We start from the raw sequence: 27566 nt of genomic DNA on the forward strand, positions 1-27566 counted from the left end.
ATTTAATTTTTTTTATTGGGAATGCACAAAAATAATGTTCTGATGTTGGATGATTCGAAGAATGTACACTATGTATTCTTTTCGCAATAGAATACGAACATTTAAGCAGGATCTGAAACTGTAATGTCTGTAAAATATTATTTATTTATTTGTGGGGTTTTTTTTTGTACTGGTTAAAGCCACATGTTAAATTTTATTTATACAAATGCTGCACTATAAGTTTTTCCAGAAAATAATCTTTTAAAAAAAGAAACAAAAACAAATATCGCCTTGTTAACAGTATCGGGATAAATCATGATATTTCACTTCACGATACTATATCAATATTAAAAAGTACTGAATCGATATTTTTAGGTATTTATTCAAATGCAGACCTGGCAGAGGTTCATTTTTGTTTTTGTTTTTCCAGCTCTTTTATTTCTATATTCACATGCGTATTTTCTTTGGTTGCTTGTTTACTATAAAAGTACTATTTTGAAATCGCAGGTCATACATGTAGTTTTTTGAAATTGATGCTGTTTTGTGAAATAATGGATAATTCAAGCATCCTAAAAGCACTTTTAACTGTCTGAAAGAGGCAAATGTTTTTTGTTTTTTTTTTAATTGGGAATGCACAAAAATAATGTTCTGATGTTGGATGATTCGAAGAATGTACACTATGTATTCTTTTCGCAATAGAATATGAACATTGAAGCAGGATCTCTAACTGTAATGTCTGTAAAACATTATTTATTTATTTGTTTTTTGTTTTTTTTTGTACTGGTAAAGCCACATGTTAAAACTTTATTTATCCAAATGCTGCACTATAAGTTTTTCCAGAAAATAATCTTTTAAAAAAAGAAACTAAACAAAAAATACTGCCTTGTTAACAGTATCGTGATATATCGTATCGTGATTTGTATTGTATCGTCAGATTCTTGCCGATACACAGCCCTAATTTGGAACAATCCTTCTGTCCTCAATATTTGAACCAAACTGTTCTTCCTCTGATTAACCTGACAGTCATAGACATGGACAGCCTGGTTCTGGTTCTGGTTCTGGGTCTGGTTCCGTCTTTGTGTCTGGCGTTCACATTATTCTGCTGGAGGATGAATGATCCAGATCTGTGTCCTTTTTCTTTGTAACATTTGTACTTGGCCCATACGGTACGGTGGTTACAAATGAGACTCCAAGTTGAATATAAACTTATGTGAAAGAGCAGTGAGGAAATAATCTTTGAAAAAAAGAAACAAAACAAAAAATATTGCTTTGTTAACAGTATCGTGATATATCGCGATATATTGTATTGTGATCCTGGTACTGTGATTTGTATTGTATCGCCAGATTCTTCCCAATACACACCCCTACTAGTAGCGTTGACTTACTCCACAACCTGAACGGTAGTATTTGGTGATAAACTCCTGTTCCGTAGGTGATAAATATGGTGTGTATTAGAGCTGCAGTTTCTCTGGGGTAGACAGACGTACAGTACATACACAGAAATGAACAGGCATTCATTACTGGGCTGATGAAGTGGCTCAACATAGCTTTGTTTTCTGTTTTTTTTCTTTTCTTTTTTTTTTTTGGCACAGTCAGTAGTCCGCATCAGTGCAGCAAGTGAGCAGATCCCTGAGCAGGAACACAAAACCACTGAGTGAGAGAAAGAGCCAGACGCCGCCTCTGCTTCAACTGTTTCACAGCTGCTCCTGTTCTGGACACGAAGACTTTAAAACAGTGTATAATGAGACAGCTTCATCGTCTAATTAACTATTAACGACGTTTCTGCCGCTGCGGATGGATCAACGCAGCAACATTCATATAATATTACCGGCTAATAATTTGCAAAAGCTCCTGAGAACACGTTAATCCGCTGCATAATTCATCTGTGCATGAGTCTCACAGCTGATCAGCATTTACAGGGTTGGCTTTGGGTTTTTGTCATTTCACTGCGGTTCCGTTCACACTAATATTCGACATGTTCGGTTTTCTGCGGTGGCCCAGAGGTGCAACAGCCCAAAAAATGATCCACTATAAGAAAAAAAAAGAGAACAGCCCAAAAAATTATCCACTATAAGAAAAAAAGAGATCAGCCCAAAAAATTATACACTATAAGAAAAAAGAGAACAGCCCAAAAAATTATCCAGTATGAGAAAAAAAAAGAGAACAGCCAAAAAAATTATCTATATATGAAAAAAAGAGAACAGCCCAAAAAATTATCCACTCTAAGAAAAAAAGACAACAGCCCAAAATATTAGCCACTATACAAAAAAACAGAGAACGGCCCAAAAAATTAGCCACTATATGAAAAAAAAAGAAAAAAAAAACAGCCCAAAAAATTATCTACTATAATAAAAAAAAGAGAACAGCCCAAAAAATTTGACACTATCAGAAAAAAGAGACAGCCCAAAAAATTTGCCACTATAAGAAAAAAAGATAACAGCCCAACAAATTAGCCACGATAAGAAAAAAAAAAAGAGAACAGCCCAAAAAATTAGCCACTATAAGAAAAAAAAATGTCATCCACCTTTTCAGTTAAGGTGGATGATGTGGCTAATGCTAAGGAAGTAACCCACCGGAAGTGGAGGTCAGTGCGCTGTTTTTCGCTATTTTTAATAAGGTATAGTGGATCATTTTTTGGGCTGTTCTGTTATTTTGTTTTTTTACAGTGGAAAAATTTTTGGGCTATTCTCCTTTTTTTTCTTACAGTGGATAATTTTTTAGACTATTAGGTAATTTTTGGGGCTGTTGCACCTCTGGGCCACCGTTGTTATTCCCATGCATGACCAATGATTGTACAGGATGCTGCAGATCTTTACGTGGCCTGATTTCTGCTCTCACCAGCGGTCGTGGTTTCTGCTGTTTAAGTGAAGAATTGTTGCTGGAATCTGTCAAAGCCTTTAGTTTCACAGCGTAAAGATAGATGCATGAAGAAGAAGAAGACCTTTCTGTTGTCTATTTGCATTGATGTCCCTGGGGATTGAGGCAAACATAAGCGATCAATAGTTACATATTATGTTCTAACTATGGCATAAAAACCCAAACCATCAAGACGGATCGTCACATAGGCAGCGATGGTAGAAACGAGCGTCAGCAGAGCGAGAAAATACAGACCATACTTTTACAGATAGAAGCACAAGCCTTTGTCTTGGCAAACTGTCATATGCAACTGGACTATGCAGTTCCACTGAGCTCCCTTTGCCCTCATGATAATGGAGATCTAGTGTAACACCTTGTTCACATCTTTATGCTGGGTACCATTTACAGCAGATGGGTATCATTCTGTCCCTGTCAGCCATGCTTCCCAAACGGACTCCACATAACGGACCCAGAGCTGGACGTCACTGCTGTCTGCAGTCAGTGACTTTAGAGAACGTAGAATGCCACGTTTCCACTACGTGGTATCGGCTCGACTGGACTTGGCCTTTTTGCGTTTCCATTACAAAAAAAGAACCTGGAATATGGCACTCGGTGCTAGTTTTTTGGTATCACTTCTGCCAAGGTTCCAGGACTGGGGACCAGATACTAAAAGGTGGTGTGTAAACACTGCAGACCACTGCCGTTTACAAAAAACAATGCGGAAGTTTACAGTAAATATGTCGGTAGGTTAATCCACATGATGACAGTCTGTAAAACTACACCATGGTTTGTCGAGGAGGTTCAGATGTAAAAATTCAGCATGAGCTTGACGAGACAACACGCAACGAGCGAGTTAATCAGCAACTCTGAGCAGACGACACGGAAGTAACGCACCACATCGCTATGACGTCCAGGTACTGTAAAGTCAGTAGTATCCTGTAATGGAAACGGTCTCCAGGAATGGGACCTGGTACCAGAGTCGAGCCGAGCCGAGCTGAGCCGGTTCCATGTAGTGGAAACGCAGCATAAGTGACCACCACCTTTAAAATGTTGGAGAAGAGATGAGTTAAGGAGCAGTTGTGGGTACGATGACCAGGGCCCAATCCCAATTCACCCCTTGGCCCCTCCCCCTCCCTTTTGCACATTCACATGAAGGGGGAGGGGTGTCCCAATTCTCAATGAGTCAGAAGGGAGGGGCTAAGGGGAGGGCTGTTTGACCCTCTGATCGCAGATTTTTCAGGACCACGCTACAAACAGAGGGGTAGCAGAAATTTATTTTTATTTTTTATTTTGGTTGGGATCTGGTCACTCTGATGGTGGATCATACTGTGTTTTATATCCTGGTGGATAGGGATGGGAATCGAGAACCAGTTCTTTTTGAGAACCAGATCCCAGTAGCTCGATTCCTTGGAATCGTTTGCCTGCCTGCTTAAATATTCTGCTTATGGATTCTGCCTCCGTTGCACATGCGTGATGACGTTACACGTACACTGCATTGTTTTGGTCAGAACGTAGCCAACATGGAGTTGAGGCAGAAACAGTCTAAACAGACAACACCGGGTCCAAACAGACAACACTGGGTCCAAACAGACCACACCAGGTCTAAACAGACCACACCAGGTCCAAACAGACCACACCAGGTCTAAACAGACCACACCAGGTCCAAACAGACCACACCAGGTCCAAACAGACCACACCAGGTCCAAACAGACCACACCAGGTCCAAACAGACCACACCAGGTCCACTGGAACACTGCCAAAGCTTCCATTTCTTCTAAAGGGTGGAATCCCTCCAATCTGTTCAAACATTTGTCCACAGCATGTGATTCATTTGATTTGATACTTAGCGGCGCTTGTGAATCTAGCGGCAGAGTGAACACCAGGCCGTCATCCGGGCCCAGTTCTGGTTCCGGTGTGGGCAACAAGCATCGTATCCCCTCAAATACAAGTTTCCGAAGGTAGGGGAAAGGAAATGAGGTGCACAACAACAGGAGACGGGCCGAGTCAAACCGGTTCCACATAGTGGAAATGCAGCAATAGAGGAATTAGTAAAGAGTCTGTAGTTGCAATTTCACTGTACGCCACCCCCCCCCCACCCCCCCGAACTGGGCCTGGCATCATCATAGCTGTACATACTGTATATGTTATATTTTCTGTGCAGAGATGGAAATATAAAAGACTGTTAATGCAAACACACCCGTTTGTTCTCTTTTATTCCCTCAGCCAATGAGAATTGATAAGGAATCGGATCGATGAGCAAAATCGATAATGCAATCGAAATCGTTAAATTCTTATCGATTCCCATCCCTAGTGGTAGAGTTTCCAGTGTTTTACTATGACGCTCTGGGGAGGAAGCATGACATGGCATGAAAGAGGAAAAAAAAGAAAAAGAAAACACAATAAACAAAGCTGTGAACAAGGCGTAATTACATCGTCTGATACCATCTGATAAAAAGATGTGAGAAACTGCCTTGTTGGAGGAGGAGATGCTGAGACACAGTGATGTTCGAGAATGAGCTCTTGCTCATCCGCCTACTTCCTGTCAGAAAGCTGACACTTCCTCCCAGCGATGTTGGTCGACTCAGCTGCACTAATTATAGCACGAAGTCCGACCAAGTCTGCAGTATTCTGCCTCAACTGCAAAATTGTGCTTAGGAGTTGATGTCCTCAGTGTTAAGGCTTTGAAATCTCAATACCAGACGTTTTTTTTTAAGTACTTATGAGCAATATCAATAAAGTTTAACAAGATGAATGGTTAGATGTAAGAGCGGTACTAAAGGGTTACATATTCACAAACCACAATCAAGTCAATTTCAAAAGAAGGAAAGAAATGGTCAAAACAATTGGCCTGGTATTGGTGTATTTTTTGTTTAGTTTTTTAACCAACTCATAGGATATGTTTATCTTTTGAGTTAAAGATAAGGTTCGCAAAGCATTTGATTATGGCTAAATTTATATCAAACAAGTTAATTTATAGTTTTAATGATAATTAATGTAATTGGCTTTTCATTAAATGTAGTTTTCAGTGGCAGGTTTGTCGTGTTAATGCTGAAATAATGTATTGAATAATTGACTAGAGTTTTTTTGGGACGTTTGTATACTGTGACCATGGATTAAATGCTCTGTGAACCTAACCTTCAGAACAGTAGCTCCGTATCGTTTTCATCTCAGGAGCCATTCAGGATGGGGACGGGGTTAGCATTAGCATTAGCTGCAGTTAATGGAGCCACAGGGTCGCTGCAGCCAGCAGGAGCGACAGACCGAAGGTGGAGGTGAAGGACGCCGCCAGGAGCCCGCCGTCGTTCACCAGCCGGAAGGAGATGACCTCCACCTTGAAGCCGTCCTCAGTGGCCATGCAGCGGAACACGCCTTCCCTAAGGGGGGTGTCTATGGTGGGCCCCAGGACGCAGAAGTCCCCAGAGAACAGGCAGGGGTAGTCCAGGGCGCCCGACAGGTTGTCCTTCTCCCAACGGTACGTGGCGTGGAAGGAACGCACGGGGCATGGCAGGAACACACGGGTGTTGGACTGGATGATGACTTCTCTGGGAGAAGTTTTACGAAGCTTCAAGGCTGGAAGAAAAAAAAGACATTTAGAATAGAATAGAATAGAATAGAATTGTCATGGTCTGTGGCGGTGTGACCGCCGGCTCCTCCCTCTCCACTTACCTACGATCAGACCCACCTGTTGTGCGCCGCGCAGCTGCAGCACATCACCATTTAGCCTGTTTAAGGCTTGGTGCTGCAGTCGTGCGGCGCTGATCCATTGTCTCCTTCACCCGCTCAATAACCCGGACATTCATCTCTACGGACTCTGACTTCAACCCAGGTTTTTTTATTGTCCCTGGTTTTAGTTTAGTTTGTCTTGCTAAAACTGTTCTTTCTCTTCAGCACCGTGCATGTGAGTCCATTCCTTTTCCACCATCATGACACTTCCCCCTGACCCCCGACCCAACAGCATAACACTGAAGGTAACATTAAACATACTTACGTTAACATACAGGATGGAAGAAATTAAATCAGTCCAAAGTGAACCATGTGTTTGTTAGGTACACATTTAAAGGTTCAAACTCACTGCTTGTTGTTTTTCAGTGAACATTTCATGGAGAATGGAGTAAAACCCTGCTGGTGTAAATGAATGTATGCAGACCGCTGACACTGGAAATAAAGCCAATGTTACAGAACGTCACTGGTGACAGTTTCTCTGATGTCAGAGGAGACAAATGATGAGCTGAGGTTAGAAGTGGAACAGAGCCTTTGAAGAACAGCGAGCCTTGGTATAAAAAAATACAAATACAAATCTGCTCCCTGCGGGTTTTTTTGGATCCTGCTCAATTATATGATAATCATCTAGGTTTCTTGTCTGGTTTAATTAAGATCCACAGAGAGTGGGAGAGCGCAGATAAGGACTTACCAGCAGCTTCCCCACAAACGGAGGAGTTGGAATGGTCGAGGTTCTGAACCAGCGTCCTGTTGGACAAGAAGACACCAGACAAATGATTAGTGTTAAACAGTTTGACCAGTGGTTTATGATCCTCCAACCTGTTAGAAACAAATGAAAACATGAAAAGACACATGAGTCAGCACTGTCAGAGGACAAATATGGACGTTTACTGCAAATGGAAACAAGACCAGAGAACATTCAATCTATCATTTGGACACTTAGAGGTTCACAGCAGATGGAACTGAACCGTTAAAGCAGCGTCTGCCTTTGGTCCCAGATGTTTGTCCACATATGTCCCAGATGTTTGTCCACATATGTCCCAGATGTGTGTCCACATATGTCCCAGATGTTTGTCCACATGTGTCCCAGATGTTTGTCCACATGTGTCCCAGATGTTTGTCCACATGTGTCCCAGATGTTTGTCCACATGTGTCCATCCCCAGTCAGATCCTCCTCTCTCCTCCATTCGTCTGTCTGAATCTCTTCCCTCACAGTGAACTTCTTCGTAGATGACTCCATCACAAACACAGTCCACTGTTTTACACAACAAACCCAAACGGCTCTCGGACCAGTGCATTGTGGGAATGTGAGTTCGGTGCAGCGTCCGTTTGTCTGTCTGTTGGTGAGTGTTGAACCTACATGTGTCCTTTACCTCCATCCACCGACTGGACTCATTCTGGAAAACAGCCCTGGTGGACTGGAGGAGTTTACGCTGGAACCATCTGGAGCAATTTGGACCTGAATCTGTGAGAAACTGCCTTCGCTTGGTCACCATTCCCACAATGCACTGAGCCACAACATTTCCGAAAAGGCCCGAGTGTCGTTTGGGTTTGTGAGGTAAACCAGTGGACTGTGTTTGTGATGGAGTCATCTACGAAGAAGTTCACTGTGAGGGAGGAGATTCAGACAGACGAATGGAGGAGAGAGAAGGAGGATCTGACTGGGGATGGACACATGTGGACAAACATCTGGGACACATATGGACAAACATCTGGGACACATATGGACAAACATCTGAGACACGTTTGGACAAACATCTGAGACACATGTGGACAAACATCTGGGACACATGTGGACAAACATCTGGGACACATGTGGACAAACATCTGGGACACATGTGGACAAACATCTGAGACACATATGGACAAACATCTGAGACACATGTGGACAAACATCTGGGACACGTTTGGACAAACATCTGAGACACATGTGGACAAACATCTGGGACACATTTAGACAGATGTCTGAGACACATGTGGACAAACATCTGGGACACATGTGGACAAACATCTGAGACACATGTGGACAAACATCTGGGACACATGTGGACAAACATCTGGGACACATGTGGACAAACATCTGAGACACATGTGGACAAACATCTGGGACACATGTGGACAAACATCTGGGACACGTTTGGACAAACATCTGGGACACATGTGGACAAACATCTGGGACACATTTAGACAGACGTCTGAGACACGTGGACAAACATCTGGGACACATTTAGACAGACGTCTGAGACACGTGGACAAACATCTGCCTGATTCCCTGATCCACACCCACTTTCCAAGACCATATGTGATCGTACCCAGATGTGACGTTGTATCCGGGGGGGATGGGGATGCACTTCCTGCGGGCCCTGTCCCAGCCACAGTAGGGGTCTCTGGACAGGATGCACTCCCTGCACGTGTCTCCGTAACGTCCGCAGTCCGCCAGCGGCAGTCGTTGGACCTCCATAGCCGTGCCCACGTACAGGTGTCCCTACAGAGGAACAGATGCATAGAGTCTGTACAGTCTGGTCCCTTTGACGCCTCACTGTCACACCTGTCTGTGGCGTTTTCAACTATATCTGCCAGATACTGGAAGAAGGAAGGAATCTGACAACTGCCTTCACAATATTTCATAAACACCTTTTTTGCTAAGTGACATTTGGTAGTGCACAGGTGTTGTCAAACAAAGGCAGATGAATATTAATGAGGTTATCTACAGTTAAAGTTAGGCAGTCGTGTACCATTTAAAGCTACATTGTAAAGTGCAGGATATTGATAATATCAGTCGACTCCAGGGGTCTCAAACATGCGTCCTGGAGGCCAAATGCCTTGACAAAGGTTCCAATCCAGCCTGTGGGACGAATTTGCAAAGTCAAAAATTCCAGTCTTGAACTGAATTAAGCAAAAAAATAATAATTTTGCTTGAATTAAAGAGAAAATGTTGAATTAAGCAAAAAAAAAAAAAAAAAAAAAAAAAAAAATCTTCAATTAAGTAAAAAAAAAAAAAAAAAAAAATCTTGAATTAAGAAAAAAAAAAAAAAAATCTTAAATTTAGCAAAAAATCTTGAATTAACAACTTCAATTATTTTCTCTCATGGGATGAATTTGCAAAATGCAAAAATTCCACAGATTCATTTTAGTTCAGGTTCCACATACAGACCACCATGATCTGAAGTAAAATATCCTATAAAAAAATAATGGCTCAATATTTTCTTCTCAGTTTGATGTGAAGAAAATATTACATTATGTCTACAAATAATGACAACTTCAAATTTTTGTCTTTGTTTTAGTACAAAAAATAACATTAAACTCTGAAAATATTCACATTTACAAACTCCCCTGCAACTATAAAATGTGAATAACCTGAACAAATATGAACAACCTGAAATGTCTAAAGAAAATTCAGCACAATTTGAACTCTTTTCTTCCTGTTCCTCAGTGTTTAGTGTCTTTGTAGATCTGATCCAGAAAGCACATGGACTAATGATGAATTGGGGCAAAATATTGTTAAAATTGCACTTTTTAAAAAAAAAAAAAAAGAAATTTCAGTTTTTTCAAGTTATTCACATCTTTTTTGTTTAAATAGTTTATAAAAGTAAGTATTTTCATAATTTAATGGTTTTTTTTGCAATAAAACAAAGACAAAAGTTTGCAGTTTTCATTATTTATAGGTTATTATGCTTTTATTTGACTGGTAAGGGCCACTGGAAATGAAATCGGGCTGAATGTGGAACCTGAAAGAAAATGAGTTTGAGAGCCCTGATCTACTCTGTTGTACTGTTTAATATGAGATAGGCGTAGATTCATTAACATACACACACTATTGAAACTTTCACCACTTTCCCCAAATTCTGTCAAATACGTGGCAGGACAATAACAGCAGATCTAATTAGAATGAAATGTAAGGTCTTCCTTTGGTTTGTCAGGTATTAAAAAAAAAATTATATATACATATATATATATATATATATATATATATATATATATATATATATATATATATATGTATATATATATATATATATATATATATATATATATATATATATATATATAGACTGAGATGACTGCATTGTGTGATTTATTGAAAAAAACACGAACTTGCTATGTGTCCTCACTCGTCTGTTGTTTATTCAACGGCGGCCATTACAATACTCATCTCAACGACGCACATGCGTACAACAACTTCCTCTGGGACAGTATCAATCGATCAAACATGAAACATTGAACAAAACAGTGTATCACTTGTTTAAAATAACACCTTTAGTAAATGCATTAGGTTTCTAAACAAAATATGTAATGATTTTAATAACAACCATTTTAAATGTAATATTAAATGTATATAAACCTGTATTTTCCCTCATTAATTCAATATAAATGTAATTATACTGTACCTGTGTACTTCAGTACCAGTATATATAAATCTATAATAATACCTGAGAACAAATAGACGTCTTAATAACCCATGAAGAATTTCAAAGACATAATGCACTTTTAACCTACAAAAAAAAAAAGAAGAAGGCATTTTAACCTATCACAAATAAAGCATAAACATGATGTAAGGTGTGGTTTTCATTCCGTGTGTTCATCCAGAACATCTAACAAATGGTACAGAATAATTCAGTGGGTTCAGCTCTGAGTGACAGTGTTTTTGGATTCAGAAAATATGAAAACATAAATAATACACCCTTTCAAACTTTAATCCAATGTGTCCTCACACTGGTAGGTTGTATATGAACACATTTCAGTGTTCTCACTTGTTCTGTGATGTAGGTTTTATACACACACACACACATACACACACACACACACACACACACACAGATGTAGGAGGTGTTGTAATAAAAAGTGTAGACAGTGCAGTTCGTGTTTTCCATGCAGTGTCAGATGTGGCTGTTACCTTGTGGGAGTCGATGGCCATGTTCAGAACCGGACCCTCGTTATGGAACAGAGAATACTGGGAAATAATGAAGACGCCGTCACTGGTGTGAAGAACCTTCAGCACTTTGCCTTGTTCTGGCCAAGAAAAACAGCTTCATTTAGTTACGGATCAATAAACTGTGTGTGTGTGTGTGTGTGTGTGTGTGTGTGTGTGTGTGTGTGTGTGTGTGTGTGTGTGTGTGTGTGTGCGTGCGTGTGTGTGCGCGTGTCAAGGTTCTAATAGTTTTGGATTTTTCATTATAGTTTGGTTTTATTTAGTTTTGACTTTTTTTCTCTAATTCAGTTCGTTTTAATTCATTTTTCGAGCAGGTTTGATAGTTTTTTTTATTAGTTGTTATTATTTTCTAAATGCTTAGTTTTAGTTTAGTTTTAGTATTAATTTTAGTTTAGTCGTCTCTTTTCTCTTCTTCTCTGTCGTCGTATTCAAATCAATCCCAGACAGGACTCTGCTGCTTTAGTCTCCATGTTTCCAGGCAGAGTGGGGACCAGAAGACCAGAAACCACAAGTGAACACAAGTGACGGACCAAAAAGTGTCGGATGGTGCCAGCAGCTAAATTAATATTTAGCTTTATTATTTAAATTAATATTTATCCGTTTTAGTTAGTTTTGTAAACACACAATATGGTTTCAGTTAGTTATTGTTTTTTTCTTTTAATTATAGGCTTTATTTATTTCAGTAAACGAAAATGTTTTTTCAGTTCTAGTTTTTGTCATTTCATTTGTTAACGATAGTAACCTAACCTAAACTTAACTTAACTTAACCTAACCCCAACCCCAGCCTAACCTAACCTAACCTAACCTAACCTAACCTAGCCTAACCTAACCTAACCTTAACCTAAGCTAACCTAACCTAACCTTAACCTAACCTAACCTTAACCCCAACCTTAACCTAACCTTAACCTAACCTTAACCTAAGCCAACCTAACCTAACCTTAACCTAACCTAACCTAACCCTAACCTAACCTAACCTAACCTTAACCTTAACCTAACCCTAACCTAACCTAACCTAACATAACCTAACATAACCTAACATAACCTAAGCTAACCTAACCTAACCCACCCTTTCTACTGGGTCCAGTTTAGTCCTTTGTTGACCTCCAGTTTAACTCTGGTCCGTCTTTGTGCGTCCTACAGCTGGATTTGACCTCTGACCTCTGGAACCTTCCGTCTCCTTCCTCTTTGACAGTGTCCTCCTGTCCAAACACCGTCCTGTTGAAGCTCGTACATGGCTTTGGCGTCTGTTGGGTGTCTCAGGGGTTCTTTGGACTAAAGAACCTCCATGATTGAACTGTTTGGACCAGCTTTGCTTCTTCCACTGGTCGATCTGTCAACATGTTATTGAAGGAAATGGATTCTGTCACCACTTCCTGTTCCTTTCTTCTGTTTCTAAAGCTGCTTTCAGCCTCAGAGACTAAATGGTCCCGTGGCTCCTTTACCCCCCCCCATTAAAACCCTGACAGCTCCTGCGTCCAGTCCCAGAATGCACCATGCTCCATATCCAGGCTTATACAATACCCACTTCTCGTCCTTGTTCAGTGGATGATGGTGTGTTTTCCCGCACAGACCCTGCCCTCTGCCCACACGTTCTATTTTCCTCTAGTTTTGTTGTGTTGTCGTGTTCGGAACGTTTGTTGGGGACACGAACCTTTTGTCTGTGAGTTTGTATCTGTTACCTATAACAGCGTCCCTGAGTGGGGGTGACGCAGTCTAAAAACAAAGCTGCTGTTCTCACTGGAAAACAACAACAACAACAACATTTAAGACCCGCCTCAGGTCCATGAACAACTGCAGACAACGGTTTTACAGTTTTCACCAAACTGTGTACGACAGGGCTCTCAAACTCCTGTTCCTACAGGTTCCACATTCAGCCTGATTTGATCTGCAGTGGGCCGGACCAGTAAAATAAGAACAGAAGAACCTAGAAACAATGACAAGTCCAAAGGTTTGTCTGTTTTAGTGTAAAGAAAAAAACCCATGAAATTATGAAAATACTTACTTTTATGAACTATCCAAACAACCCCAACCCCTAACCAAACCTAACCTAACCAAACCTAACGTAACCTAACCTAACCTAACCTAACCAAATCTAAACTAACCCCAACCCTATCCTTACTTTACCTAATCTAACCTAACCTACCCTAACCCCAAACCAACCCTAACCTAACCTAACTTAACCTAGCCCCAACCCTAACCTAACCTGACCTACCCTAACCTCAACCCCAACCCTAACCTAACCAAACCTAACCTAACTGCAACCCCTAACCCTAACCTAACCCCAACCCCTAACCTAAACTAACCTAACCTAACCTAAGATAATCTAACCTAACCTAACCTAACCTGACCTACCCAACCTCAACCCCAACCCTAACCTCAACCCCAAACCTAACCTAACCTAACCCCAACCCTAACCTAACCTCAACCCCAACCTTAACCTAACCTAACCTAACCAAACCTAACCTAACCTAACCTAACCTAAGCTAACCTAACCTAACCTAACCCACCCTTTCTACTGGGTCCAGTTTAGTCCTTTGTTGACCTCCAGTTTAACTCTGGTCCTTCTTTGTGCGTCCTACAGCTGGATTTGACCTCTGACCTCTGGAACCTTCCGTCTCCTTCCTCTTTGACAGTGTCCTCCTGTCCAAACACCGTCCTGTTGAAGCTCGTACATGGCTTTGGCATCTGTTGGGTGTCTCAGGGGTTCTTTGGACTAAAGAACCTCCATGATTGAACTGTTTGGACCAGCTTTGCTTCTTCCACTGGTCGATCTGTCAACATGTTATTGAAGGAAATGGATTCTGTCACCACTTCCTGTTCCTTTCTTCTGTTTCTAAAGCTGCTTTCAGCCTCAGAGACTAAATGGTCCCGTGGCTCCTTTACCCCCCCCCATTAAAACCCTGACAGCTCCTGCGTCCAGTCCCAGAATGCACCATGCTCCATATCCAGGCTTATACAATACCCACTTCTCGTCCTTGTTCAGTGGATGATGGTGTGTTTTCCCGCACAGACCCTGCCCTCTGCCCACACGTTCTATTTTCCTCTAGTTTTGTTGTGTTGTCGTGTTCGGAACGTTTGTTGGGGACACGAACCTTTTGTCTGTGAGTTTGTATCTGTTACCTATAACAGCGTCCCTGAGTGGGGGTGACGCAGTCTAAAAACAAAGCTGCTGTTCTCACTGGAAAACAACAACAACAACAACAACATTTAAGACCCGCCTCAGGTCCATGAACAACTGCAGACAACGGTTTTACAGTTTTCACCAAACTGTGTACGACAGGGCTCTCAAACTCCTGTTCCTACAGGTTCCACATTCAGCCTGATTTGATCTGCAGTGGGCCGGACCAGTAAAATAAGAACAGAAGAACCTAGAAACAATGACAAGTCCAAAGGTTTGTCTGTTTTAGTGTAAAGAAAAAAACCCATGAAATTATGAAAATACTTACTTTTAGAAACTATCCAAACAAAAAAAAAAGTGAATAACCTGAAAAAACTGAAATTTCTAAAAAAAAAATCAGTGCAATTTTAACAATATTCTTCCTCCACTTCTCATTAGTCCATGTGCATTCTGGATCAGATCTACAAAGACACTAAACACTGAGGAACAGGAGGAAAAGAGTTCAAACTGGACTGAATTTTCTGTAGACATTTCAGGTTGTTCATATTTGTTCAGGTTAGTCACATTTTATTGTTACAGGATAGTTTGTAAATGTGAATATTTTCATAATTTAATGTTATTTTTTGCACTAAAACAAAGAAAAAGTTGAAGTTGTTAATTCAAGATTTTTTTTTGATAAATTTAAGATTTCTTTTTGCTTAATTATCTCTGCCCAGGAGGTTATGTTTTTGTCAGTATTGGTTTGTCTGTCTGTCTGTCTGTGTGCAAGATAACTCAAAAAGTTATGGACGGATTTGGATGAAAATTTCAGGAAATGTTGATACTGGCACAAGGAACAAATGATTAAATTTTGGTGGTGATGGGTGAGGGGGGGGGGGGGGGGCAGGCAATGATCTGCCATGGCAGAGGTCTGCGCTGTATGAGTACTTCTAGTTCAAGATTTTTTTTTGGCTTAATTCAAGATTTTTTTCACTTAATTGAAGATTTTTTTTGTTTAATTCAACATTTTTTCCTTAATTCAAGCTATTTTTTTTTTTTTTTTGCTTAATTCAATTCAACACTATGGAATTTTTGACTTTGCCAAAACATCCCACGGACCAGATTAGAACCTTGTGCTTAATTTTCTTTAGACATTTCAGGTTGTTCATATTTGTTCAGGTTATTCGCATTTTATTGTTACAGGACAGTTTGTAAATGTAAATATTTTCAGAATTTAATGTAATTTTTTGCACTAATACAAAGACAAAAATTTGAAGTTGTCATTATTTATAGGCATAATGTATTTTTTTTTTTTTTTTTTTTTACATCAAACCGAGAAAAAAATATGGAGTCATTATTTTTTTGTAGGTTATTTGACTGTAGATCATATTGGTCTGTATGTGGAACCTGGACTAAAATTAATCTGTGGAATTTTTGTACTTTGTAAATTCATCCCAGGGGCTGGATTAGAACCTTTGGTGGGGTACATTTGGCCCCCGGGCCGCATGTTTGAGACCCCTGCTCTAAGGTTATTGTATTCAAAATGACTAATATCTCCTAAAATATTCGTCCTATCAACTTGTCATTTTCACCAGTCTGTTCCTTTACTAAAAATACAGAAGTATGACAAACTGCAGCAGTCAGCTGTGTACGGAGTTAGTGTGAATCCCCAGACACACACACACACACACACACACACACACACACACACACTCACACAGAGGCTTTTATCATTTATATTCTTTCTGATTGAAACTGTCCTGAATGTCCTTTGGATGAAAATAATCTGAAATGAAAGCAGTAAAAATAAAAAATGCTCAAACTGAGGCTTTCTAAAATAGACTGTTCTGTCATGACAGGGACACTTGAGCTGGTGTTGAAGAAAGAATCCCAGTCTGACAGATACTGTAGAGCAGGGGTCTCAAACATACCTCCCAGGAGGCAAATGCATCCCGCTAAAGGTTCCAATCTGGCCCCTGGGATGAATTTACAAAGTGCAAAAATCCCACAGTCCAGGCTGTGGAACTCATTTTAGTTGCGGTTCCACATACAGACCAATATGATCTACAGTCAAAGATTAACAGCAGAAGAACCCACAAAAAAGAATGACTACAGATTTTCTTCTCATTTGATGTGGAAAAAAAAAAAAAAAATTACATTATGCCTATAAATTATGACAACTTAAAATTTTTGTCTTTGTTTTAGTGCAAAAAATAACATTACATTATGAAAATATTTACATTTACAAACTGTCCTGTAACAATAAAATGTGAAAAACCTGAACAAATATGAACAACCTGAAATGCACTGTAAAAAAAAAAAAATCTTTAATTTAACAGAATTTTCACTGTTTATTTTATAGATTTTTCCTGTATTTTTAAGATACAGGAAAATATCAATGAAATGAAAAAAACAGACTGTGATTTTACATGTCAAATGTAAAATAACATGAAAAAACTATAACTGTGAATAACCAAAAAATTTCCATTTTTTAAAAGGAAATTTTTTCTTTTTTTCACAGAATAATACAGTTAAAATACATTTGCAAATGTATCAGAAGTTCATAAATATTTCTGTTGTATTTATGAAATTAAACTGTTAATTTAAAGTTTAATACTGTAAAAAAAATAAAAAATAAAATAAAATAAAACGATAAAATTACTGACAATTAACCACAGAAGAAGTATTTGTTCTGTCTGTTTAACCAGACTTGTTTGTTAATTGACAAATATCTTGTGTGTAATTACAGGAGGTTTCACAACAAAAATGTTGAATAAATGTATTTTTGTGAATGTATAACATGTATAAGCACTGATAAACTGTCCAAATACAGTTTTAATCAGTGGATTGGACAACTGAGTCTCATTGAAAATTATATATATATATATATATATATATATATATATATATATATATATATATATATATATATATATAAAATTTGATTGTTTTAATACATGTAAATATTCTTAATTAAACATTAAAAAGTAAAAAAAAAAAAAAAAGCAAAATCTCATGTCAAGTTGGAGCAAAAAACTGTATTTTTATGATGGAAAATTACCATATTTTTTATGAGATGATTATTTTCCGTTATTTTGCAGTATTTTTTGGCACCCCAGCTGCCGGAATAATACCGTTGTTTTTTTATTTATTTATTTTATTTTTTTTACAGTGTATTTTCTGCCTGTTCCTCAGTGTTTAGTGTCTTTGTAGATCTGAACCATAATGCACATGTAGAAATGATAAGTTGAGGCAGAATATTTTTAAAATTGCACTTATTTTCTTATGAAATTTCAATTTTTTCAGGTTATTCACATCTTTTTTGTTTGGATAGTTTATAAAAGTAAGAATTTTCAAAATTGAATGTTTTTTTTTTTTTTGCACTAAAACAGAGACTAAAATTTGGAGTTGTCATTATTTATAGGTTATTCTGTTATTATTTTACTGGTCCGGCCCACTGGAGATCCAATCGGGCTGAATGTGGAACCTGAAAGAACAGGAGTTTGAAAGCCCTGGTGCAGATACTTTTATTATGGGCTGTTGGTCCCATCCTGCAGTACTCTGTCCGTTTATCTCCCAGAGGGACTCCACTGACACTATTAGACCGTTTGAACAGACCTACTTCAGTGTCTAATTAGGTCTGTCAACAGCGTGGATCCGCCCCCTTTTCCATGTTGGTCTGGAACAAAAGGGGGTCAACAGTTGAACTTTAGCAGATGACTGGGTACAGAATGTCCAGATCCAACAGGAGCCGACAGCATGTGTCGGAGGTCAAACCACAGATCCGACTCTGGGTTCAGTTCATAGTATCTCAGACAAACCCATAGAAGGTGTAGGTGGGCGTACACGTTTATCCACTTATCATGTCATTCTTCTGTCAGCATATATGCAATTAGGATATTAATCCCAGTGATGTGAAATTTGTTCTGAGTTTTAGCAAATAAGATAAAAGTTAAAAAAAAAAAAAAAACACACAGTCCCAAATATGTACTGACTTTGGCCCATTTAGAGTTTCAGTTTTTGGACCTGAAGGTTCCAGCGGACAGAATACTTTCAATTAGAAATCAGTCCAATCCAGTCCAATCCAGTCCAATCCAATCCAATCCAATCCAATCCAATCCAGTCCAGTCCAATCCAGTCCAGTCCAATCCAGTCCAATCCAGTCCAATTAAATCCAATCCAATCCAGTCCAATCCAGTCCAGTCCAATCCAGTCCAGTCCAGTCCAATCCAGTCCAATCCAATCCAATCCAGTCCAATCCAATCCAATCTAATCTAATCTAATCTAATCTAATCTAATCTAATCTAATCTAATCTAATCTAATCTAATCTAATCTAATCCACTTTATTTACAGAGCACGTTTAAAAACACATAGCTGCCACAGTAAACTCAACTAAAATCACTCACTAAAATCAACAGGAAGCCAATGAAGAGCAGCCAGGATGGAAGTGATGTACTCATGTTTACAAGCACCGTTTAGAAGTGGAGCAGACACATGTTGGACTAAGTGTAGGTGAATAAAGGGCTTGTGGTGGACCCAGAGTACAGCGCACCCAGGAGTCTGGACCAGTAGGACCTGTGGTGGACCCAGAGTACAGCGCACCCAGGAGTCTGGACCGGTAGGACCTGTGGTGGACCCAGAGTACAGCGCACCCAGGAGTCTGGACCAGTAGGACCTGTGGTGGACCCAGAGTACAGCGCACCCAGGAGTCTGGACCGGTAGGACCTGTGGTGGACCCAGAGTACAGCGCACCCAGGAGTCTGGACCGGTAGGACCTGTGGTGGACCCAGAGTATAGCGCACCCAGGAGTCTGGACCGGTAGGACCTGTGGTGGACCCCAGAGTACAGCGCACCCAGGAGTCTGGACCGGTAGGACCTGTGGTGGACCCAGAGTACAGAGCACCCAGGAGTCTGGACCGGTAGGACCTGTGGTGGACCCAGAGTACAGCGCACCCAGGAGTCTGGACCGGTAGGACCTGTGGTGGACCCAGAGTACAGCGCACCCAGGAGTCTGGACCAGTAGGACCTGTGGTGGACCCAGAGTACAGCGCACCCAGGAGTCTGGACCAGTAGGACCTGTGGTGGACCCAGAGTACAGCGCACCCAGGAGTCTGGACCGGTAGGACCTGTGGTGGACCCAGAGTACAGCGCACCCAGGAGTCTGGACCGGTAGGACCTGTGGTGGACCCAGAGTATAGCGCACCCAGGAGTCTGGACCGGTAGGACCTGTGGTGGACCCCAGAGTACAGCGCACCCAGGAGTCTGGACCGGTAGGACCTGTGGTGGACCCAGAGTACAGAGCACCCAGGAGTCTGGACCGGTAGGACCTGTGGTGGACCCAGAGTAAAGCGCACCCAGGAGTCTGGACCGGTAGGACCTGTGGTGGACCCAGAGTACAGCGCACCCAGGAGTCTGGAACGGTAGGACCTGTGGTGGACCCAGAGTATAGCGCACCCAGGAGTCTGGACCGGTAGGACCTGTGGTGGACCCAGAGTACAGAGCACCCAGGAGTCTGGACCGGTAGGACCTGTGGTGGACCCAGAGTACAGCGCACCCAGGAGTCTGGACCGGTAGGACCTGTGGTGGACCCAGAGTACAGCGCACCCAGGAGTCTGGACCGGTAGGACCTGTGGTGGACCCAGAGTACAGCGCACCCAGGAGTCTGGACCGGTAGGACCTGTGGTGGACCCAGAGTACAGCGCACCCAGGAGTCTGGACCGGTAGGACCTGTGGTGGACCCAGAGTATAGCGCACCCAGGAGTCTGGACCGGTAGGACCTGTGGTGGACCCCAGAGTACAGAGCACCCAGGAGTCTGGACCGGTAGGACCTGTGGTGGACCCAGAGTAAAGCGCACCCAGGAGTCTGGACCGGTAGGACCTGTGGTGGACCCAGAGTACAGAGCACCCAGGAGTCTGGAACGGTAGGACCTGTGGTGGACCCAGAGTATAGCGCACCCAGGAGTCTGGACCGGTAGGACCTGTGGTGGACCCAGAGTACAGAGCACCCAGGAGTCTGGACCGGTAGGACCTGTGGTGGACCCAGAGTACAGCGCACCCAGGAGTCTGGACCGGTAGGAAGACTAGCATGAATCAGACTCATTGTGTTTAGAAGACAGGACCAGTTGAATGTTCAATAGAAAACCCTCAGCCTTTAGACCACACCAGGTTTAGCACATACAGACGGACAGATGGATGACAACACCCTGTGGTGTGGACTGAGGGTAAAAACTGGACTAAACTCCAGAATGGACCTGTTTATGTTCTGTCGTCCTTTGCAGGGTCACATTTCTTCACAATACAGTGGTTGCCATGGAGCTTTGTTTAGATAGGATGGTCTGGAAGGAAGAGGAGGAGCACATCATACCCCTACTTTAACCCTTAAAGACCCAAACGTCCACCTTTAACCCTTACAGACCCAAACGTCCACCTTTAACCCTTACAGACCCAAACGTCCACCTTTAACCCTTAAAGACCCAAATGTCACCTTTAACCCTTAAAGACCCAAACGTCCACCTTTAACCCTTACAGACCCAAACGTCCACCTTTAACCCTTAAAGACCCAAACGTCCACCTTTAACCCTTAAAGACCCAAATGTCACCTTTAACCCTTAAAGACCCAAACGTCCACCTTTAACCCTTAAAGACCCAAACGTCCACCTTTAACCCTGACAGACCCAAACGTCCACCTTTAACCCTTAAAGACCCAAACGTCCACCTTTAACCCTTAAAGACCCAAACGTCCACCTTTAACCCTGACAGACCCAAACGTCCACCTTTAACCCTTAAAGACCCAAACGTCCACCTTTAACCCTTAAAGACCCAAGCATCCACCTTTAACCCTTACAGACCCAAACGTCCACCTTTACCCCTTAAAGACCCAAATGTCACCTTTAACCCTTACAGACCCAAACGTCCATCTTTAACCCTTAAAGACCCAAACGTCCACCTTTAACCCTGACAGACCCAAACGTCCACCTTTAACCCTTAAAGACCCAAACGTCCACCTTTAACCCTTAAAGACCCAAGCATCCACCTTTAACCCTTACAGACCCAAACGTCCACCTTTACCCCTTAAAGACCCAAATGTCACCTTTAACCCTTACAGACCCAAACGTCCATCTTTAACCCTTAAAGACCCAAACGTCCACCTTTAACCCTTACAGACCCAAACGTCCACCTTTAACCCTTAAAGACCCAAACGTCCAAGAAACTAATCAGCACGTTTGGGACTGAATGGAAAAACATTACACACTTCTGTTTTTAACACATTTATATAAATATGGAACAGTTTAGCTCAGATGGACGATGGAAAAGGGACATGTGTGGTTTCAGCGTCACTGCTCATCTTAGTTAAGGATATTTATGAGAATCTCCATCCAGTGGAGGATCACTAACTCAGAACTACCCAAAATGGATCTGGGTCAGTGTGACAGTCCCGGACCTTCCACCCATGGGATTGGCTGAGCCTCTAATGCCGTCCAATCAGGAGGAGGATGGGTTGAAGATGGAAGCTGCTCTCCGTCGTTTGCACAGAAACAGCACTTTGAAATTAATTATGCAGATTGATGAAGGAAGTGAATACTTAGAACCAGAGCCTTGAGTGAAGGTGATGCAATATTGAACAGGAATAAAAAAAAAAAAAAAAGGAATCACATCAAAGCAGAAGGGAAAACAGCAGAGGAGTCATAATTCTTGTCATAAATCACAAGAACTGAAATATTTACAAATGCTAATACATGGACGAGTAAAAATCATAGTGATGGTGTGTTTTTATTGTTCACAGACATAAATGGTACATGAACTTTTCCACTTGTGCGATTCTTAAACTGAAAAATGTGTCTAAAATTAGACATGTTTAGACATTAATATTATTATGATTTAGTATGTTTATGATGATGATGATGATTATTATTGTTATTATTATTATTATTAGCGGCATTGTACCTGTGGTGCCATTGTACGATAGCACCCTCCCGTGGTGCAACAGTGACATTGTACCCGTACGCCCTCCTGTGCTGCAACATCGATCACACATCGAGCGGACATCAGACGGACACAGAACACACATTATTATATTGATTCTTCTTCTTCTTCATTCATTTTTTGAACCCGCTTTATCCTCACTAGGGTCACGGGGGTCGCTTGGACTCTATCCCAGCTACATAGGGGCGAAGGGGGGGTTCACCCTGGACGAGTCGTCAGTTCATCTCAGGGCTGAACATATAGACACAAACAATCACCCTCACATTCACACCTATGGGCAATTTAGATTAACCAATTAACCTATCAGTGCATGTTTTGATAGGCCCCAGGGGCCTGTGAGGCGGAGCCGGCTGCGCCTCAGCGGCGGTGGCGCCCGGGTTCGGGTGCTCTCCATCCCGCTCTGGCGGCTGGTCTTCCGGGCAAGCATGGAGTTTCTCAAATACTCCCCATGGACCTTCACCCTCCATGGAGGTTCACGCTGAAGCCGCGTCCCAGTTGCGTCACCCGTGCCGACCGGGGCCCACCCCAGCAGGCACACGCCCACCCCAGCAGGCACACGCCCACCCCAGCAGGCACACGCCCACCCCGGCGTGCACATCCCAGGCGCGCGAGGTTTGGGTTTATTGACTCCCCCTGCCCCGTCTTCCCTCCCCCCACAGTCTTGGCTGGGTGGGTGGCGGCGGCAGCGGCGGAGTTTTTGGCTCTTCCTCCGTGACGCGATGCGGCTACCTGGTTGATCCTGCCAGTAGCATATGCTTGTCTCAAAGATTATTATTATTTATTATGTTATATTATGTTTATGGTTATTATGATCATCTATATTATAAAAACCAAATGGCCTCTGTGTGTGTGTGTGTGTGTGTGTCCGTACACAGCTGACTGCTACAGTTCTTCATCCTTCTGTATTTTTACTCAGTGAACAGACTAGTGTAAACGGTAACAGTTGATCGGACTAATATGTTGTCAGATATTATTAATTTTTAATCCAATATTTTTACAATCCTGTTTCTATGTCCAGAACACTGTGGCGGAGACTGGTGGACAAATGTGGTCCAACATGTACGAATACGCAACAGCAGAAAAACCACCACAACTAGAACGTGTGGATCCACACTAGTTCTTCTGGTTCGTGCTGGGTCCTTCTCTTTCCTTCAGTCCGTTTACAGTCCCCTCTCCAGTGTCTCCAGTGTTTCCAGTGTCCAAACTCAGAGCCACTTCATGTGCTCCAGTTTCTTTTTAGGCCAGACTGGAGTCCTGTGGCTGTTTTTATCTCCTCCTCTCCTCTCCTCTCCTCTCCTCTCCTCTCCTCTCCTCTCCTCTCCTCTCCTCTCCTCTCCTCTCCTCTCCTCTCCTCTCCTCTCCTCTCCTCTCCTCTCCTCTCCTCCCCTCCTTCTCTCCTCCTTCTCTCCTCTCCTCTCCTCTCCTCTCCTCTCTTCTCCTCTCCTCTCCTCTCCTCTCCTCCTTCTCTCCTCTCCTCTCCTCTCCTCTCCTCCCCTCCCCTCCTCCTCTCCTCTCCTCTCCTCTCCTCTCCTCTCCTCTCCTCTCCTCTCCTCTCCTCTCCTCTCCTCTCCTCTCCTCTCCTCTCCTCCCCTCCCCTCCTTCTCTCCTCTCCTCTCCTCTCCTCTCCTCTCCTCTCCTCTCCTCTCCTCCTTCTCTCCTCTCCTCTCCTCTCCTCTCCTCTCCTCTCCTCTCCTCTCCTCTCCTCTCCTCTCCTCTATCATTCTGTCATTTTTTCCACACTCCACTGTTTCTGTTTCTGTTTTTAGAAACAGCTCAGACATGTTCGATAAATGTCGAGTACATTCATATCAACAGGAAACGTGACACACTCCTGCTTTGAACAACTTCAGAGTGTTTGAGATGTTCTTCCACACATGAGCGTATGACTTATGATGGTTGCCATAGCAATCTCCCTGTGGCACAAGGCAATTTTAGGAGCCGGCGCCATGGGCAACGGCGGCGCTGGAGCATCAGCGCTTGGATCAAACAGTGAAGGCCAGACTCCATCTGAACAGAGCTGGGTAAAGGAACGGCCTCGTGTCAAAGCCTTCCTGCTTGAATGGGAAACGGAAACGAATTCTCAGGTGTGAACGTGTGATAAAACACCGATTTAGTGTCTGGCCTGTTCTACTATTGAGTCAATTCAACATTTTGTCACTTCCTTTAAAGCAGGGCAGTCAAATTTATTTTAGTTCAGGGGCCACATCCTCCAAACATGATCTGCACTCAAATAATAACTTAAGAATCACTGTTAAAAAAAAAAAAAAAAAGGTGAAAAAATTTTAATATTCCTGCAGCTGGGGCACCAAAAAAATATTGTTAAATGACGGAAAATAACCAACTCATAAAAATCCGGTAATTTTCCATAACTAAAATACAGTTTTTTGCCCTAACTTTACATGAGATTTTTTTTTGTTGTTGACTTTTTAATGTTTAATATGGAATATTTTTATGTATTAAAACAATCAAATTCTCTCTCTCTCTCTCTCTCTCTCTCTCTCTCTCTATATATATATATATATATATATATATATATATATATATATATATGTATACATATATATATATATATATATATATATATATATATATATATATATATATATATATATATATACATATATATACATACATATATATATATAAATATATATATATATACAGGGTAGGGAGGCAAAATTTACAATATTTTGAGGCAGGGATTGAAAGACAGTGTATGACCAATTAGCTTATTGAAAGTCATGAGAATTTATTTGCCACAAGAAAATGTCCATAATAGAAAATTTTTTTATTCTATGTGTCCTCCTTCTTTCTCAATAACTGCCTTCACACGCTTCCTTAAACTTGCACAAGTGTTCCTCAAATATTCGGGTGACAACTTCCCCCATTCTTCTTTAATAGTATCTTCCGGACTTTCTCGTAATAGTTTTGCTCATAGTCATTCTCTTCTTTCCATTATAAACAGTCTTTATGGACACTCCAACTATTTTTGAAATCTCCTTTGGTGTGACGAGTGCATTCAGCAAATCACACACTCTGACGTTTGCTTTCCTGATTACTCATATGGGCAAAAGTTTCTGAAAAGGTATGGATAATAGTGTTAGGTATGATTATGACATCAGTATATGTTTGGGTTCAAAACAACTGACGTAGTGCCTGCTGAGAAAAAACAACTAAATGTTCATTGTGAATTTTGCTTCCCCACCCTGTGTATATACATACATATATATATATATATATATATATATATATATATATATATATATATATATGTATATATATATATATATGGTTGCCGGTTCGAATCCTGGCAGGAGCGAAGCATGGATCCTGGTGGGCCTTTGGGCAAGGCCCCTTACACAATATGCCTATACCTCCGAATGAGCGTTACAATAAATGATGGAGTCACACCAGCTCAGATGTTGCCTGGGACAACAAGGTCCGTGTCATGTGTCAGGGAACCAGGACATCCTGATGTCAAATTGACTACTGGAACAAGACACTGTTGGAGCAGGGCAGAGAACATGGTACTGATGGAGTGTTACTACAGGAGTAACCCCAGCGAGAGAGGGTCCATGCAGAGGATGTGGGAGAAATGGGTGCTTCAAAATCCCACATCCTCACTGACTAAGAAACAGCTCTTAGCTCAGTGTTCACGTATCTGCAATAAGAAGTTGCTATCACAGCTAGAGACTGATGAGGTACAGCGTTGTACCTCATCCACGGTACAAAGATGCTACGGCAAGGGGGAGGAGCCAGGACCACAGGTCAGCTCGGGGGTGGTTTCACCATCACCCCCAAATATCGAGGTTGCGTACCAAGCCCCAAAGACAGCCAGACTGAATGCAAGAACAGCTGACCTGAGAGAGAGAATCATGAAGTCCTGGGGGAACTCAACTACCTCCTGCTGACCAAGGCTAAACAACAAAGTACCAGACCAGTCTCTACTGAAAGACTTGAACACCGCACTCCTAACTATCCCTACCAACACCATCACTGAGACCAATCGGCTGATGTATGCAGCAGCAACAGTCATCCTAGAGATGCTTGGCTACAAGATGAACAGCATGAGCAGTAGCCAGAAGGAGCGAATTGCCCCATGGAGGAGAAGGCTAGAGGCAAAGATCGTGGCAGCATGGAGAGAAGTCAACCTTCTAACAGAACTAAGCAGAGGTGTGAATCTAAGGAAAGAACTGCCCAGGAAATATAACAAACTGTCCACAGCTGAGGCATTGGATAGCTAAGCAAAGGCTCACAGCCCTAGCTACCAGCCTAAAGGGGTATACAAGAGAAGTAGAGGCAAGGAGAATAAACAAGGTGTTCTCCACCAACCCAGCTAAGGTCTACTGTCAATGACAGGGTAACAAGGTGACAACAGACCCACCCAGGGCTGAGACTGACCAATACTGAAAGAGTATCTGGGACAAAGAGGCAGCACATAACACAAACGCCCAATGGGTGATGGACTTACAGGCCGAGCACAGCCAACTTCCAGAACAAGATCCAGTAGTCATCACAATAGCAGACATCCAAACAAGAGTGTCCAAAATGAAGAGCTGGACAGCACCAGTACCCAACATGATTCATATCTACTGGCTTAAGAAGCTGACTGCACTCCATGAACACCTAGCAGCACAGATGAACCAGCTGCTAATGTTGGGAAACCACCCAGAGTGGCAAACCCAGGGCGGGACCGTCCTCAGAATGAAGGACCCCCAGAAGGGAACAATACCATCCAACTACTGGCCTATAACCTGCCTCAGCACCACATGGAAGCTCCTATCAGGCATCATAGCAGCTAAGATGAGTAGGCACATGGAGCAATACATGAGCAGAGCACAGAAAGAAACAGGGAATAACACCAGAGGAGCCAAACACCAGCTACTGGTTGACAGGGCAATTGCCCGAGACTGTAAGACGAGGAACACCAACCTGTGCACTGCCTGGAGTGACTACAAGAAAGACTATGACTCAATACCACACACACGGATACTGGAGTA

The 27566-nt window shown here is 41.9% G+C and overlaps 1 protein-coding gene and 1 long non-coding RNA gene across 2 annotated transcripts in view; one reads left to right on the plus strand and one right to left on the minus strand.

Moving 5' to 3' along the window:
* The first annotated feature begins 4119 nt into the window (after nucleotides 1-4119).
* Nucleotides 4120-5245, plus strand: LOC115435877 (uncharacterized). The gene is made up of 3 exons (XR_003937742.1): nucleotides 4120-4178; nucleotides 4737-4741; nucleotides 5155-5245. It is a non-coding gene; the product is annotated as an uncharacterized LOC115435877 (long non-coding RNA).
* Nucleotides 5246-6028: 783 nt separating this feature from the next.
* The window catches only part of LOC115435875 (semaphorin-7A), an 89718-nt gene continuing 68180 nt past the window's right edge, over nucleotides 6029-27566 (minus strand). The window contains exons 11-14 of the mRNA XM_030158488.1: nucleotides 11450-11565; nucleotides 8868-9040; nucleotides 7247-7302; nucleotides 6029-6405 (exon numbers count right to left, since the gene is read on the minus strand). Coding sequence (XP_030014348.1) covers nucleotides 6053-6405; nucleotides 7247-7302; nucleotides 8868-9040; nucleotides 11450-11565 — 698 coding nt within the window. The 3' untranslated portion in view covers nucleotides 6029-6052. The remainder of the gene's footprint in view (nucleotides 6406-7246; nucleotides 7303-8867; nucleotides 9041-11449; nucleotides 11566-27566) is intronic.

This window comes from Sphaeramia orbicularis, chromosome 16 (assembly GCF_902148855.1).
Source record: "Sphaeramia orbicularis chromosome 16, fSphaOr1.1, whole genome shotgun sequence".
Classification (NCBI taxonomy): Eukaryota; Metazoa; Chordata; class Actinopteri; order Kurtiformes; family Apogonidae; genus Sphaeramia; species Sphaeramia orbicularis.